Here is a 16,013-nt window from a genome sequence, read left to right as displayed (position 1 = left end):
ATTTCTTCTCAGTGTGTCATTCTGTATATTGTGTGAGTCCCATTCTGTATGTTGTCTGGTTGTCCTTCCTTACACTTGTTAGATTGATATCATGTATATTGTGAAATTGACTTTATTGGCATTAATGTACAGAAAATTGACCTTCTTTGTTCTGCCTTTATGAGTAAGAGGTATCCCAGCCTCCACCATGCAAGGTAAATTCTTGGACTGCCAAAAAGGCCAAAACATGAACCTTTTTATTTGTTTAAAATGCCGGTATTGTATTTTTCCAGGCACAAATTGTGTCTTTATTGTCATTTGGTGACCCCGCTTGCTACGTTAGCTCTCCATGTTGTCTCAATATGTGTCCCTCATTAACCCATTCTCTTACTTTTTCTTGTAGCATACTCTTCGCTGATATTGTGGGCTTCACTCAGCTGTCCTCTTCCTGCACTGCCCACGAACTGGTCAAGTTGCTGAATGAACTCTTTGCCCGCTTTGATAAACTTGCAGCTGTAAGTATCCCCTGGAAACTTTTACATTAGGACTGCACAGGAATTTCGGTCCGTTAAGAGATGCAATACTGCCTTACCATATGTACAAAGGCCTAAACGCTGTCACAAAATGTGATTTCTACCCAGTAGAATTATGCATTTTCTATTCCCAAAATAGGATATCGCAAATAGGGATTTCCTTTTGCGATTTCCTAAGCACATGTGTACAGCATTTCCTAAATGCAAAATGGCCATTTAGGAAATGCTATTATTATCGACTCCTAGTTGATGGTAACCATGTGCAAATTAGTAAAAGGCGCCCAAAACTGCAATTTTGTTAGCGCCATAGACCACTCCTAGGACATTTTGGCCCACATGCATCAAGGGTTTTTGCATTCGCAAACGGTGCGAATCGCAAAATTCGGCCGTATGCGAATGCAAATCCATTTTTTGGGATGCATGAAGCTTTTTGCCATTTTTGCAATTTAAGCTATCGCAATTTTTTTGCGATTTCTTAAATTGCGATTGCATTTAAGAAATCGCAATTTTGCGATTTCTTAAAGGCAATGCATGATTTTTAAAAAATTGCGAATTCGCAAATTAGAAGTGGTAAATTACCATGAAGTTAACCTTCATGGTAATTTTAGAAAACTTTCAAAAATGCACAAAGTGCATTTTTGAAAGTTTCATTTTAAACACACACATGCCTTTTGGGCATGTGTGTGTGAAAAAAGCACTTTAAGGTACATTTCAGAGGTGCAGGGGGGGTCCTTTGGACCCCCCCTGCACCCTTGAAATTGCATTCTCATTTTACGATTCCTTAATTGCGAATCGCAAAATGAGAATGCCTTCACATTCATTCCTATGGGCCTCTAGGCCCATAGGAATCAATGTAAAGGGATTCCTTAATTGCGATTTGCAAATTGTGAATTAAGGAAAAATAAGGAATCGCAAAAAAAATGTGATTTTTGATGCATTGCCGTTTGCGGTTCCTTAATTGCAATTCCTTAATTTTCGCAATTAAAGAATCGCAAACGGCAACAATGATGCATGTGGCCGTTAGGCCCATACGTACCCTTGGTTTTGCAGTTCCAAATTTGCAATTTCCTATTAGGAAATCACAAATTTGGAAAATCAAAGCCATTCATCCTATGGGCCTTTAGGCCCATTGGATGAATGGTTTAACATTTTCCAAATAGCGATTTCCTAATTGCGATTCCGACTCTATAGGAATTGCTATTAGGAAATCCCAATTGTTGTACATTCCATTTTGCATTTCTTAAGTAGTGATTTCTTAGGATTCGCTATTTAGGAAATGCAAACTGGATGTTTCGTGCATATATCCCTATGTTTCCCTGCCAATGAAAACATGTATTTCTTTCTTCACACTTGAATGGTTCATGTCTTTCTCCAGTATATTCCACCTCTCAGAACTGTGAGTATATTACAAGGACTTATTTGTGTTTATTTTGGATGAGATTTGGTGTTAGGAGAAAGTAGTGGAGCTATTCAAGAGTTTGAAAGAGTAAAATAACATAGTTTGTCTTTGGAAAAATGTAAATTGATACTTGTATAGCGCACTACTCTCCCGCAAGGGAGACAAGGCGCTTGTACGAATACCGCTGTGGAACCCATCCTGGCTTTCCCTGTTAGGTGTCCACTCCTGGGCACCCCCAAGTTGGAGGCCAGGCATCCTTAGCGTTGTGGAGATTAAGCAAGCTATTGCCCAGAGTTGCAGAGTGGGACTCCATGATTGGAATAGGTACCGAGGCGAGAATTATCAGGTCCGTGGAATTTTTGAGCCCAAGACCCGCTGAGGCGAGGAATTGAACCCTGGTCCCGGGCTAGACCTCTGCATTAGGGTCTGCCGCTCTAACCATTGAGCCACACTTCTCCACAAAAAGAACAAAGTACTTAGCAATAAGATGCGGAAATGCATGGTATGGTAGGAGGCTTCACCACAGTTAGTAGAGGCTGGGGCTAGAAGACTGCTGACATGTCTATGGGGTTTTGTGGAACTGTCCCGAATTTCTTCACTTGTCTCAATTTGCTGCAGATCAAATTTGACTTGGATGTTGCCATAGCAAATTGATTTGTTTCTGCAAAACATCAGCTTCTGTGATTGATCAATTCATTTTTGTCGCAAATTGATTTACGACAAAAACAAATCAATGGATGTATTACAGACCTATGCAGCAGAATTGGTGTGTAAATGCAGAGGGATTTTGTGATTCAGGCACAATAGAATGTTGTCCAAAATTGACCCTTTTCTCTTCAGATTTAAATAATTCACCATTTCTTTTGAGGAATGCTTGTTTTTATAGTGCATGTAATGAATATCTTTAGGAAATATTAACATGTATTGCTTGCATATTAGTACATTAAAATTAGGCTACGTGGGGCATTTATTAAGCTCTGCCACATGGATTGTAGCTGGAAACTAGGACCTTTACTTGATTTGGAAATCCAAGCCCATTGGTTTGCCTCCTGCCCTGCTTTGCCAGGCACATCCACGGTCCCCCTAATACTAGCACTGCTGTTTGCGGTAGACACCAGGGACACTCCTAAGTCGCGAGCCACTGCGTCCCCCCTGTGCCTGCCCATTTCGCTCCCAATCCTTTAATCTATCTCTGGCCGCAACGGATAGCACAGGGATTTAGGTGATTTCAGAGATGGGGCTTTGGTGGGACCATATGCCAGGTTTCATCTTTAAATATTGAGAAGCTAGAATGCTGGCCATCAGCTTCATGAGAGTGGCAGCTTAGAAATTACTTTAGCCTGCCTTGTCTGATTCATCCTGTGTCTGCCTGTTGTCCTCCGTTCCCTGCCGATTAACCCTTTGCTTGAGCAATCGGCTGCATGTGATTTGAAACATTTCCGACGTTATCCTCAGTGAAGTCAGCGGCGCAGTCTCATTCAAAGAAACAGCGATGAACTACATTTAGGTACTAATTTTAGAAGCATTCTCCCTCTGATAGTCTGTCATCATTATAAGAGGATTCCTTTAGAGTCTGTTAGGCTCTTTTAATACACGCACCACCCCTTCCTTCCGGGAATAAGCGGAAACTTGAGGAGTAATAGAACAAAGCACCTTCCATGCCCTCTTCCTTCCACGAAATTTAAGCTCCTTGTGTTTAACCTCTCGCATGGATGCGGTTGAAATCCATTCATATTATCAATATCCTCAATATAGTTACTCAATAATCATATGTAAAGAAATAATTCAGCCTTAATAATGAGATAAGAGAAGAAGGCCCATAAGGTGGAAGTGGTGTAAAATATTTTGTAACCATATGATGGCACAAAATTGCTCAGAGATACTAACAATAGAAACGTATGAAGAGAATGGAGAACAGAAGGAAACTGTTTACTTTGTTCACAACAGTAGAAGGACAGTAGACAGTATATCAGATAATTAAGGATCAGGAGATTGTGTTTAGAAAATAAAATATGAGAGTTGAGTATCAGAATTATAACCAGAACTAGCGTAGAATCACGGATAAATAATTCGGCTTGGATCCTAATTAGCAATGCGAAGACTGGAAAGAAGAACAAGCTGATATCTGATCACCAACAATGTGGCTGAACATTCATTGCAGAAACACAGTGTAGATTAAAACAAATGTCACCATGAGAGGAAAAATGTAAGAAGATCTATAGAAACTACAGGAAGCTTTGACCCGATTGGAAGAAAACAGAAGTAGAATCCAAAACTCAAGATGTCACATTCGGCAGCAACACCTGATTTTAAGATTCAAGATCAGGCTTACGGCAGAAAGCCGCACCTGGTATCGAGAAGATATCAGGGGAAGAAGTAACCATATTATGGGCAGACTCGGTCAGTGTTATCATTCTCCAGTATACCAGATGGGCTAGTTCTGAGGCAATCAACAGTGCCATATCCCCAAAGTCCAACCTAAAAAACATACTAGGCTTGCACCCACCAAACCAGAGGCCAACTGAGTATTCCTTACATTCTGTGTTGATGTCCTCTGTGCATAAGGTCTGACTGCCAAACAAATCCTGATATTAGGTGAGATTAACCTCTAGGTGGACCTCCCAAGGGTGAATTGAGAATCTACATTTAAGGGGCTCCTTCTCACTTGATCTCCATCTAGTAATATCCTCTCACTATGGCTACTTCATGGTAAATGGCCTCCACCAAGATGTGGTTAAACAAAGAATTTTAGGGCCTAGCAGTGAATTATTTCTTTGGTTCTTCAGAATCCTAGAAGTATTGGGCCTTTTCAAAGGCCCAGTACTTCTAGGATTCTGAAGAACCAAAGAAATAATAAGAATCTCTAGATATTAACAAATACCTGGCCACCAGAAAAACACTTGTATATATATGTATATATTGAATATATTGAATTTATTCTTCACTGTATATACCTCTTCACCGCTTGATCACTATTCACGATTGTCATGCATTTGCACCTTAAAATTGACTTTGACAGTCTATGTACGCAATGTATGAAAAATCTTTTGAATGAACCTAATTCAGATAAATTCATAGTACAATCAATTGATCTGAGGTCCTATTTTAATCACTGCTAGGCCCTAGAATTGTGTTTGTTAGAGGGCATTATTCTCAGACTGCAATAATAGCATAGTGAAATCACCCACGCTCTACCCGACAGAACCATTCTTTGTTTAACCATTAATTACCCAGGTTCTGAGGGACACAGGGTTACCCCTTTTTCTTTAGTAACTCCACCAAGATGTAGCAGATAATCAGCTGTCCACTATCTTCATAATTGGAATCAAGCACAACTAAAGGAAATTCAGAGCCACAATATTCTCTGAAGACCTCAAAGATGTCTACAAAGATGTGCAAAGCATATTCTCCACTTCAATCCAATGAACCTCAATGCATCTCCCTTTCACAATGACTCTAACATTGTAGCTCTAACTATTTCCTGCCCAGCTATCCAAACACAAATAGCTGTGTCCGAGCTGTCTCGAGAAGATCTGGTGCACATCCAAAGGTAGCCTGAGCTGAGTTACCCTTACGTGTTGGTGACATTCAACCCAAAATTCCTGTTCCATGCACAGACATTATGTCTCCTGCCCTAAATCTGGAAGCCGTGGACAAGCTGGGATAATTGTACCAGAGAAAAGCACCAACAGAGTGTAATAGTCTGAGGCTAGAAACAAACTTTCACCTGTAGGCCCAGAGGCCAGGAAATTATCAAGGAGTGTGAAGGGAGAAACACTTCCAAAATAAATGGAGGCATGACAGAGATTCTTCTAAAACGTCCTCAGCACATTTTCTTAATTCACAATAGCCATTTTCAGCACACTGTTGGAATCCTAATGAATTTAGAGGATTACTTGCACAGGGATACTGGTGCATCCACCTGCATTAGTCCTGGTACCACTAAGGCTTGTTCTACATTAGACAACCGTAATAAAAAATAACAAATTGTCTTTATATATTAGCCCAAAGCCTAATCGCACCTCATCCAAATCCAAGGGTCATACTCCTTTACAATCTAGGATGACACCTCTGAACGTGGTCAAAATTAAACTCTACATATAAAAACATGAATGAAGCTACAACAATATCCAAGAGGGAAATATGTCAGAATTATGTGTACAGAGATATCGTCTGACATGAATATGTCCTAAATATTGTTTACTTAACTATAATCCCATTGGGTGTATATTTAGAATTGTTAACTCTAAAGAGCCACATTTTTTTTACACAAAAGGACTCTATATATTGAGTTGTATTCTGCCAATGATATTCGGGTTCAACAATACTGAGAATGGAAGTCCCTCAAATAGTACCCCAATTCCATGCTGTGGTAGTGGGTGCTATGGCTGATAGAAAGGTTGAGAGAACCAACACTTTCTAGTCCCTCCTCTCCAAATACCTTATGCTCAGACTTCAGAAGAAACACAAAGGATACTGCAGGCCTATGCCGGAGGACAGAAGCTTTGTTAGCAATAGTCACTCTAAAGGGTCTGAATAACATTTAAACTCTCTTCCGCATAGTGCAAAGTGGGCACTGCCCCATACCTAAGCAGTGAAATTGCCTACCTCTTACCTAAGCAGTGAAATTGCCTACCTCTTTATTTGATTAGAAATAAATCAAGCCATGCAGGATGGAGAGAAAGTTGATTTGCTGTTCGCGCATACCTTGTCTAGCTCACAAACAAATACACAGAAACAAAGGAGAATAACGTGTCCATTACAGAAGCAATGAGGTGCTAAAAACATGAGGGCGAAAACAAAATGAGTGACTGTCTTCATGGCTGTCAGAAACTACAATAGAAGGTGAGGTGGGGCACCCTAGGTGTTCTTTCTGTTTCCGCCAGCTTCAGATGCCCACAACGTGGAGCTGAAGAAATAGCAGGAAGATAAATAGGGACTATTAAAAAGGTGAGCACTGTGGGAGGGACCCTGGAGAGAATTACTGGAGTAAGGTGGAAGGAACGATGGGTTGAAGGTATGTAGGGTATGGCCCAGGGAGGAACCAAGGGACAAATAGAAGTGTTAGGATTGTGGAAAAGGGCTAGGATGGGGAAGTTGATGAAAGAGGAATGTATGAGGGAGAAACCAAAGGGCTAGGGTTGAAACTACCCAAACACATGAGAACAAGCTCCGAAAATGTTTGTCACGGAAGCGAATATACAAATTAAAAACAAACCAAAATGGAGACTAGTAATTTATCCTAGTAAAAAAGAGGAAAAGTCACTAGAGATAGCTCCCAGGCTGGAGAGTAACCTACTGTCGTACGGTTTATACTTTCTCAGTAAATCTGTGCGTTTGTGGATAGAATAAACCTCAAAACTGGGCAAGACTGAGTTCACACACACCATCAGGATATGTTGGCCTTAATCTTGGCTAGCTCACAGTGCACCATCTGTACCCTTAACCTAGCAAGGTGACAGGGTGGTATGTGCAACCTCAGAACATGACAACCCTGACTCCCCAAGGAATTTGTGGAAACAGATCTAAAGCCCTTTTGTTGGGTAACTCAGGCATGCTGAAAGGGAGACGCAAGAAATTCTTGAACTGACATGTCAAATATTTATTGAAGCAATAAGATTCTTGTGTAAAATACTGTGTTGCTTTAGTTCTCAATGGAAGGAAACAAAACAGAGTACTCAGCATCACAAGAATGATAAAGAAAACAAACAGGGTAGAGGATGTGGCAAACGACTAGATTGGTTGACCTCGAAGCTGGGGAAGTGGGCTCGAGTTTCGGCAGGGACTCAACATCCTGTGATTCTGGGCAAGTAACGTAATCTCCCTGTGCCTAACTAAATGAATGTGTCTGTCTGTAACGTGACTGGTGCTCATTTAAAGCGCTCTGATACCTTCGGGTCGAGTTTGCGCTATATGAAGCAAAAAAAAAACATTGTGCTGTTTACATTGATTATATGCTTGAATCTGAGTATAGGTATGGTTATGCTCCTACCTAGTTCTCCCTATTCAAGTGTGCTTAGGCTGGGTAAATCTGCCAGAATCCCTGAGGGTAATCTAACTCCCCAGTTACAAGTGAGTTTGTTTAATCCGTGAACCCATCTTGGTGTAGAGCTAGGCACCATCCTTCTAAGGAGGTAAACAGGATTCAGCTGGGCTCGAATTCGGGCATGGGGCGACCCAGTGTCAGTGAAATGCTCCTCTAACTAGACAAATGAGTGATGTTGTTTATATAACAAACTTCACCCATGTTGCCATGCTGAAGCCCCAGTAAGGCTACCATTATTGTTTCTATCCTTACAAACTGTTGCCGAGCAGCCAATAACAAAGAACATTTTGTGCAGTGAACTTTAGTTCTCATACAGAATGTTTAAGGCTCTGAAAATATACCTACGAAGAAGTGTAAATGTAAGAAACCCCATTTCAGAGAATATTATCCCATACAGGCATGCAAACAAATCTGCGTCAAGTGACGTTCAAGAAAAATGTCAACTTTAAGCGTGAGCATGTGAACTGGTGATGTACACGGACTGATACTTGGAAAGGTACTGAAGCATCATTTTGTTTGAACATGTTTTTGCTAACTAACCAGCACCACTACACTTCTCAGACAGCATTCAAAAACAGCTGAGTATGTATTTGGAATTACTGCAAAAATATCTACCATTTCCATCATGCAGTGGAACATGAAAACCTGGGATATTAAATGTTGCATTTATGAAACATCTGAACTGTTGAAAAAAGCAATTAAGATCTACAGTGCAGTGGGAGCAGTGCAGGAAATGGAAAAAATACTATTGGATCCCATACATTGTGGTAAAAATGAGGTAGCAGAAAGGGGGCTGAGTCATGAAAAGTGGGGGCCAGACAGTCCATTTATAGATTTCTGTATAAAAAAAAGACACATTTGACAGTTAACTGTCTGTTACTTAATTAGTCACAGAGAGGCTACATTTTTAAATATCTTATGGGATTAGTGCACCTGATGCTGAGATATTTGCTGCGCAAATAAATGATGGACAGTATGCTGAACAAATCTACATTCACCCCAGTCAAGAGACCTGGGCCAAATCCCTCCTTCTTTTGCTCACCATTCTACCCCAGTTCGGACCCAGAAAATCAGTACTGACCCTGCTCTTCATGGGATTAGCCCAGCGAAGCTGCCAAGCCAGGTCCTAAACTACTCCCATCCTGGGTTCCTAAACTCCACCTGTCCCTGAATCTTAAAATCCCTTTTCACCCGTAAACTCCACCCATTCCCGAACCCTAAAAAACCCTCATCATTGTTAAACACCCCCAATTTCTGACCCCTAAAAGCCCATCCCCAGCAGAGATCACTAAACCATTCACCGCGCCTAAACTCTACTCATTATTGAACCTTAAAAGGTCCCCACCAGCCCTAAACTCCACCCATCGATGAACCCCTCACCACCCCTAAACTCCACCAATTCCTAATTCCTAAAACCGTCACCAACCCAAAACTCCACTGTGAGAAATTAAGCAGTTGGTTGAGGGCAATGTTAGCCCTTCTCAAGCAACAGCGACAATCCTTGACAAAGTGAACCACAAAAGTCGCAAAATTAACCTGTGCTTAACCCCCTGGTAGAGTGGCACAAAAGCAGTCAGGTTTAACTTGGATTCAGTGTGTAAAGTATTTATGCAGCACTTAAACAATAATAAAGTGAAAGCACAACACAATAAAAATCCCACATTAATTTAGAAACATAGAATCAAATTTGATAAATCATTTCACACCAAAACTAGTTAGTAGGACAGGAAGTATGATTGTTGACAGTTTTATTGTAAAAACTAGTGCCTAAAAGATCAAAGTGCCAACCACAGACATCTATTCACATGAGACCAGGGTAAATTCGAAAGTTATGGCTGAACATTATGAAGTGTTGTTCAGATACAAGAAGTGGATTGGGAACAGTCTTGATTTACCTTCGGACAGAGAAGAAATCTAAAAGAAAAATATCTGAGAAGGTAAAGTTCAGTGGGGCAAGGCAGCCAGCGGTGTACCAGGAGGAGGCATCATTGTAGAAGGAGCCATCAGACGAAGTCGCCGTGAATATTTCTACGGTCAGAATTTGGCTCTTTTTTGGAAATTGAATATCTCCAGCGGTATGAAGCTGTAGGCTGTATCTGATGAGGGCTGCAGGAGAACGGATACCCTTACAGAGAGGAGCTGCTAAACAGAATTTGCTAGTGCAAGAAGAACGTAGCGGGAGCTACCTCAAAGTGAGGTCAACCAGCAAGCACCTTGGGCAAATCTGCAAAAAGATAGGTTCCGATCTCCTCTCAGTGCTCAGAGCGATTTCTAAAAGTGTTATTTTCAGAATTGTGACTTAAATTCTGACTTTACCATTAAAGAGGATTTTAAATTACAAATATACATACACCAACCATGGCATTTCTACCTTTTTCCAATCAAAAGTTATCACTTATTAAGTGTAATAAGGTAACTTAATGTTATCCTGTTTAAGAGGTAGGCCTCACAGTGGTAAAAGATAAATTTGTGAGTAAAGCTTAAAGTAACCCGTAAAAGTGCATGTCCAACTTTTTAACTACACTGCACCATGCCCTAAGGCAGTGTCCTACTCTAGGGGTGACATATGTATTAAAAAGGAAGTTTTAGGTTTGGAAAAAGGTTTATTTTTCCAAGTCAAATTGGCAGTTTAGAACTTAAGTGGGTGGCCCAATAAGTGATACAGACCCATTAGTACCATTTAATTACTGGTGCTAGGTGTAAGGTATACCACTTTACTCAGGACTTAAGTAAATTAAACATGCCAATCAGGTGTAAGTCCTTTTAATCTTGTTTTAGGGAGTGAGCGCTAGCACTTTACAACTGGCTAGCAAAGGTAAAGTGCACAGACTCCTAAGGACAACAAAAACAAATTCAGCAAAACAGAAGGGGAGAAGGCGAAAGGTTTGGGGAAAGACCACCCTACATAGTTTTAAATCCACCCATTTCTGAACCCTAAAAAACCCTTTCTGCACCCATCCATGACCCTTAAAAAAACTCACCACCCCTAAAAATCACCTGTCCCTGAACACAAAAAGCCTTCACTAAACTCCACCTAATTTTAATGTAATTTTGGATTTTGCCTTAAAATGTTATTTCTTTTCAAATGTTACCTTTACTTTAATTTTTGGTTTTTGTATTTACTTAAATTGTCTTTCCTTAAAATTGGTTTTTAATGATTTAAAATCCTTCAAAATAATTTCTCAATTTTAGTTTTTTATTTCACATACACCAACCAAGCATCTGCATGGGTACCTAAAAGCATGGGTTTAGAACCATATACTTTTCAATCTTTTGCTATTCTAAGTTTGCTGTAAAGGGCTCCTTCGAGAGGAATACAGTCTTATAAGATAAACCACAACCACTGTGTTACTTTTTAAATTCTGATTGTGTTTCTCCAGACCATCACTCTTAAGTATGAATTAAAGGGTTAGAGAAAATATGTTCAAGACATTACAGTCTGTAGGATAATTGTCATGTAGGGTAAAGGAACACACAAAGGTCTATAATTAATGAGGGTTGAGAGAAAGACCTGCATGATATTACAAACACTCAAACAAAAAGTTAAAGAGCTTCAGGAGTGGACTCCTTTGCCAAAGAAGAGTTGAGAATAGCTTAAGTGGTATCTGTTGTCTAAAAGGCTAAGCAAGTCAGAACCGCAAATTGAGTTAAAAACCAGATAAAGTAAAAACAAAACAAATGATAAGAGGCATTATAAGGTAGTACTTAGAAGAAAATAACTCATAAAAGGATAAACTAATATATCTAACCGATGTAATTGCATTCCTTGTGAAAAATTTGAATATCCAGGATGAAGAGGACGCAGGATGCTACTTTTACTTCAGGATAGTAAATCATTTGATACTTTCAGTAGAACATCGGTAACTAACAGGTAGACTAGTAATCATGAAATGGATATTGTTTTAGGCACTAATAGTTAGTTAAAGGGGACTGATGGATGATGGTCGTAAAGAGTGAGGTTTTAGAATAGAATTTGAAGTGCAGTGCCTTAGCAGTCCATACTGAGACTGTAATAATTCAACCTACTTTTACAAAATAAATGTATTAATTGTAATTGAGATTCCACTATAAAATAAACATTTCTATCGAGGTTTAAATGTAAAGTGAAACCATTTGCAGAAAAAAATTATCATTCAATATCACTTCATATTTTAAAGACAGTACTACATTTGTACAAAATTGCATTATAAAACAGTTTTTAAGTGAAGGTGCAATTGTTCTTATGTTAATCTTTTCTAGTACAGTTTTAAATGAGCCAGGTTGCCTTAACTTACAAGTATGGTGTCTATATGCTATGAATGCAGACCACATACTCCACACTGCTTATTCCGCTGTTCTATTTTGTCCATCCCCCTTAAACGAATAAAGCATTCAATTGAATTGATCTAAATCTTACAAACCAAGCGCTCACATAAGGATAGTGAAATGTAAGCACATATTATTATCAGGCTAAGATGATTGATGATTGAGAATGCTGTGCGATTCATTCAGTGTCTCCTCAAATGCCAAGCAAACACAAGTCTTTTGTCATTCACTAAGCCAATTTGATCACACACATGATATTTATAAATTAAATAATCATTCCAAAATATCAAAATACTCAACCACAGATACCTATGTACCAGTTTCATGAAACGTCAGTTCAGTTCAGTGTCATGAAACGTTGTCTTCGTAACATGAGGCTGGGCTCTTCTAAGGCAGATCCAGTAAAGATTAACTTTTTTGTTAGTCATACTGCATAGACTTGATGTCCCAAAGTCTGATGGAAGCCCGACCTGAGGAGTAGATTTCCGTCGTTATCAAAACCTCTTTAATTAATTGTCTGGTTAGATGATGGGGCCATAATAAAAATCAGAATGATTCTGCCTTTATATGCTCATAACAAAGGAAATGTAGTAAAGATACTAAACCAATGGTAAGGGTTCTTATTTGTCACTTAATAAAGAAATAAGATTGACCATTCTAGTAATTTTAGCATAATTGTTGACAGCCACTATTGGCCTTAGCTTTAGTGCCCTTATCATGTACCATCCAGACTAAACCAATTAAAAAAAAATTCCCAAATAGTTGTAACTCCTACCTGCTCCAGCCACTGCTCATTTAGGTTTAGCTGAACTGTGATTGTCTCCTTCTAAAACCTTAAATTTTTTATATCCGTATTCAAAATGGTTAATTAATTATAGAGTTGCAGAACCGGTAACAGCTTCTGCAAATTAAACCATACTTGATTAGCTGTGTGCTTGTCTGTGTGCATCAGCAAGCTAATCAGTAATGGACCCAGCCGCGATGAGCAAAGCAACAGCAGTATCTCAAAGTTTCCATAAATGGGCCAAATAATATCAATGGCACAATTCAGGCTTCCTTTTCCTAATGTTGTTCTTGAGTTACTTACTTTTAGACACACCCAAGTATCCAAATACAGATTTCTGATAATTGTTAACAAATTAGGATCCATACTCCTTCATGAGAACTTTAACCATAAAAAATAGCATTTATTATATGTGTTTAATCAACAAAACAAACATAGATATTAGATCTTTCTACAACATTTGATTCAAGACAATAGCAGTTCTGGCCAAAATATTATTTTCTTAGGTATCTCTAGGTTGTAAATCTGGCTTGAACAATTGGATCAACTTATTTGTTTCAGTACTTTCTCTGAAATGTCTTAAGAGATTAGTAAGATAAAACTTGAAAAAATTAACTCTGCCGTTGCACTCATTGAGTGCCGCTGCTACTGAGAAGTAAGAGACTTTCTAAAATACCATTGGTCCTCTGTTTGACAGCATTACCGACTCATTCAAAACATTCTGTCAAAGACGACAAAGGAATGCAATATACAACATAACACAGTTCAATTAAGTTTGTTCAACAGAATAACATGCAACTTCCAGATAAATTAAATCCTAAAAATAATACTTACTGTATTGTGATTCCCTAACTGCGTTCGCAAAATAGGTAAACGCAAATTTTGCGATTACCTATTTTGCAAATGGCTTTGGGATTGATGCACCCCAAAAGGCTAATTACCGGTCGCAAAGGGGACGACTCTGCGAATCAGACCATTTACGACCGTTAATTAGCTTGATGCATGTGCCTCAATGCCTTTTATTTATGTTTTTAAAATAAACACATAAATAAAAGGCAATGTAATTTACAATGCCAAAAGCTGAAACTTGCGTAAATGCGAGACCTATTGCATTGCAAATGCTTGTTATTACAGGAACGTAGGAGTTATGGTAGATTTATCTTTCCATGAGCAAGGCTCATCACAAAGTGTATCTTACTCATGCTTGTGAGATGGAGCAGAAACGGCAAATTCTTGAAATGAAGGCATGAAAGTTTGTAACGTAACCCCGTTTTTGAAGCATCCGCTTTCTATAAGAATCGGAGGCGAATGGTAAGTTTATGCAGGAGCTCTATTTACTTACTGTAAATAAAAGGAATGTATTCCTCTGCATTACCGTTGGCAAAACCAACTCACAGTACCTGAAGTGAGATTGGATATTATATGCAGCTAACAAAATGTTATTTAGGGTTAGAGCGTCAAAGTAAAAATTAATTTTATGTATCGACTACAGTCGGTGACCAATGAAAAATTGTCATGGATGTTATTCATAAATCTTCCAGGGATAAAGGAAGTAAGATCACATATCTTGTGACCCCCAGTTACCTCACAAAATGTACACCTCTGTCCTGATATTATAACCCCACCAACCACCAGTTTGCTGATGATTGAAGGATAAGGAAAGGAAACTGCAGAATGTAAACAGGGCTCTTAGAGCCGAATTTCCTTTAACTTTCAGCTATTGTTTCCATGACCTTAAGACCAGAGTTGGCAGTGACACTGTAGAGGGTCAGAAAAAGTAAGCCAGGTGTATCCCTCACTGCTCTGAATTTATCAATTTATCTCCAAGATGCAGCACAAGAGATAGCTGTATCAGACTGTTAATTTCTCATTATTAATCCCTTTTTTGTAGCAAATTACAGAAAAGGATCATACTACTTTTGAACAACAACATGAACAGTTACAAATACTATTCAGTTCCCTACTTGTTGGACTCCTGATGCAAAATCTACACTGTTGATGTAACCCACCATATACTTTTCTTTACTTGCAGAAATATCATCAGCTCCGTATCAAGATTTTGGGCGACTGTTACTACTGCATCTGTGGGCTCCCTGATTACCGGGAAGATCATGCGGTGTGCTCCATCCTGATGGGCTTGGCCATGGTGGACGCCATCTCGTGAGTGCAAACCCAGACTTTCTCTTCCTTGTGGTGCTTACATGCCCATTTAGCTTATGCAAGCTTTTGATGACAATCCACACGTAAAACTCACTGACAACGCGTAAACACTTAGGGCCCGGTTATGAGTGTCCCTTATTACCAATGCCGACAGAGTATTACCAGGATCCAATCTGACTGATTATCCCTGATTCTGGTGAAAAAACTCATTGTAAGTAAATTTGGATGATGGGATACCGGCCAGATTCTATACATCTGATAACAACATCTCAGCATCTAAAATACAGGATACCTGTAATCGGTTTAGATGCACATAATCAGCAGACCATTTTGTTTTGTGAAATTAGAGTGTGGTAGGGCTGTAGTGTCTTAAGCTATTGATAAGACCAACCACAAGAGGTGAGAAGTGATATTCAGATAAAAACTGTGGTAAGTGCATTTTTTAGATTTTTAGCTTCTGCTTCTTTGCGTTCTGGTATTTCAAGTTTGTCTTTCCTATTATAAATGTACAATTAAAATTACTGGAAAGAAAAGGGATGTGAGCTTCATAGTCAGAACCTGAAGAACCGTGATTGGTTTAATTTTGCAATTGCAATTTGCAAACTTCAGCCACTGTAGTGGGGTGCTGTGACATTCTGCCAAAGTTTTCACCAGTTATGGATCTCACCCATGCCTTGAAATTGTAGCTTAAAACATGATGGCAAGATATTGCCACCAGACAGAAGACAATGCCTCACCTCTGTGACCCAGCGAGAGCGGTCTCTGCTGTTTGCTGGTTTTACTCTAAGTGTGTTACTGCATGTTTTT

At 39.2% G+C, this 16,013-nt stretch overlaps 1 protein-coding gene across 3 annotated transcripts in view; it reads left to right on the top strand.

The window, feature by feature from the left end:
- The window catches only part of ADCY3 (adenylate cyclase 3), a 519,000-nt gene that overhangs the window by 399,375 nt on the left and 103,612 nt on the right, over positions 1-16,013 (top strand). For all 3 annotated transcript variants that reach the window (XM_078649931.1, XM_078649932.1, XM_078649930.1), the window contains 2 exons: positions 383-494; positions 15,079-15,206. In XM_078649931.1, the coding sequence (XP_078506057.1) occupies positions 383-494; positions 15,079-15,206 (240 nt within the window). The remainder of the gene's footprint in view (positions 1-382; positions 495-15,078; positions 15,207-16,013) is intronic.

The sequence above is a fragment of the Lissotriton helveticus genome, chromosome 6 (assembly GCF_964261635.1).
Source record: "Lissotriton helveticus chromosome 6, aLisHel1.1, whole genome shotgun sequence".
NCBI classification, from domain to species: Eukaryota; Metazoa; Chordata; class Amphibia; order Caudata; family Salamandridae; genus Lissotriton; species Lissotriton helveticus.
The sequence above is the reverse complement of the archived record's forward strand: the minus strand, read 5'-3'. Positions and strand labels throughout refer to the sequence as shown.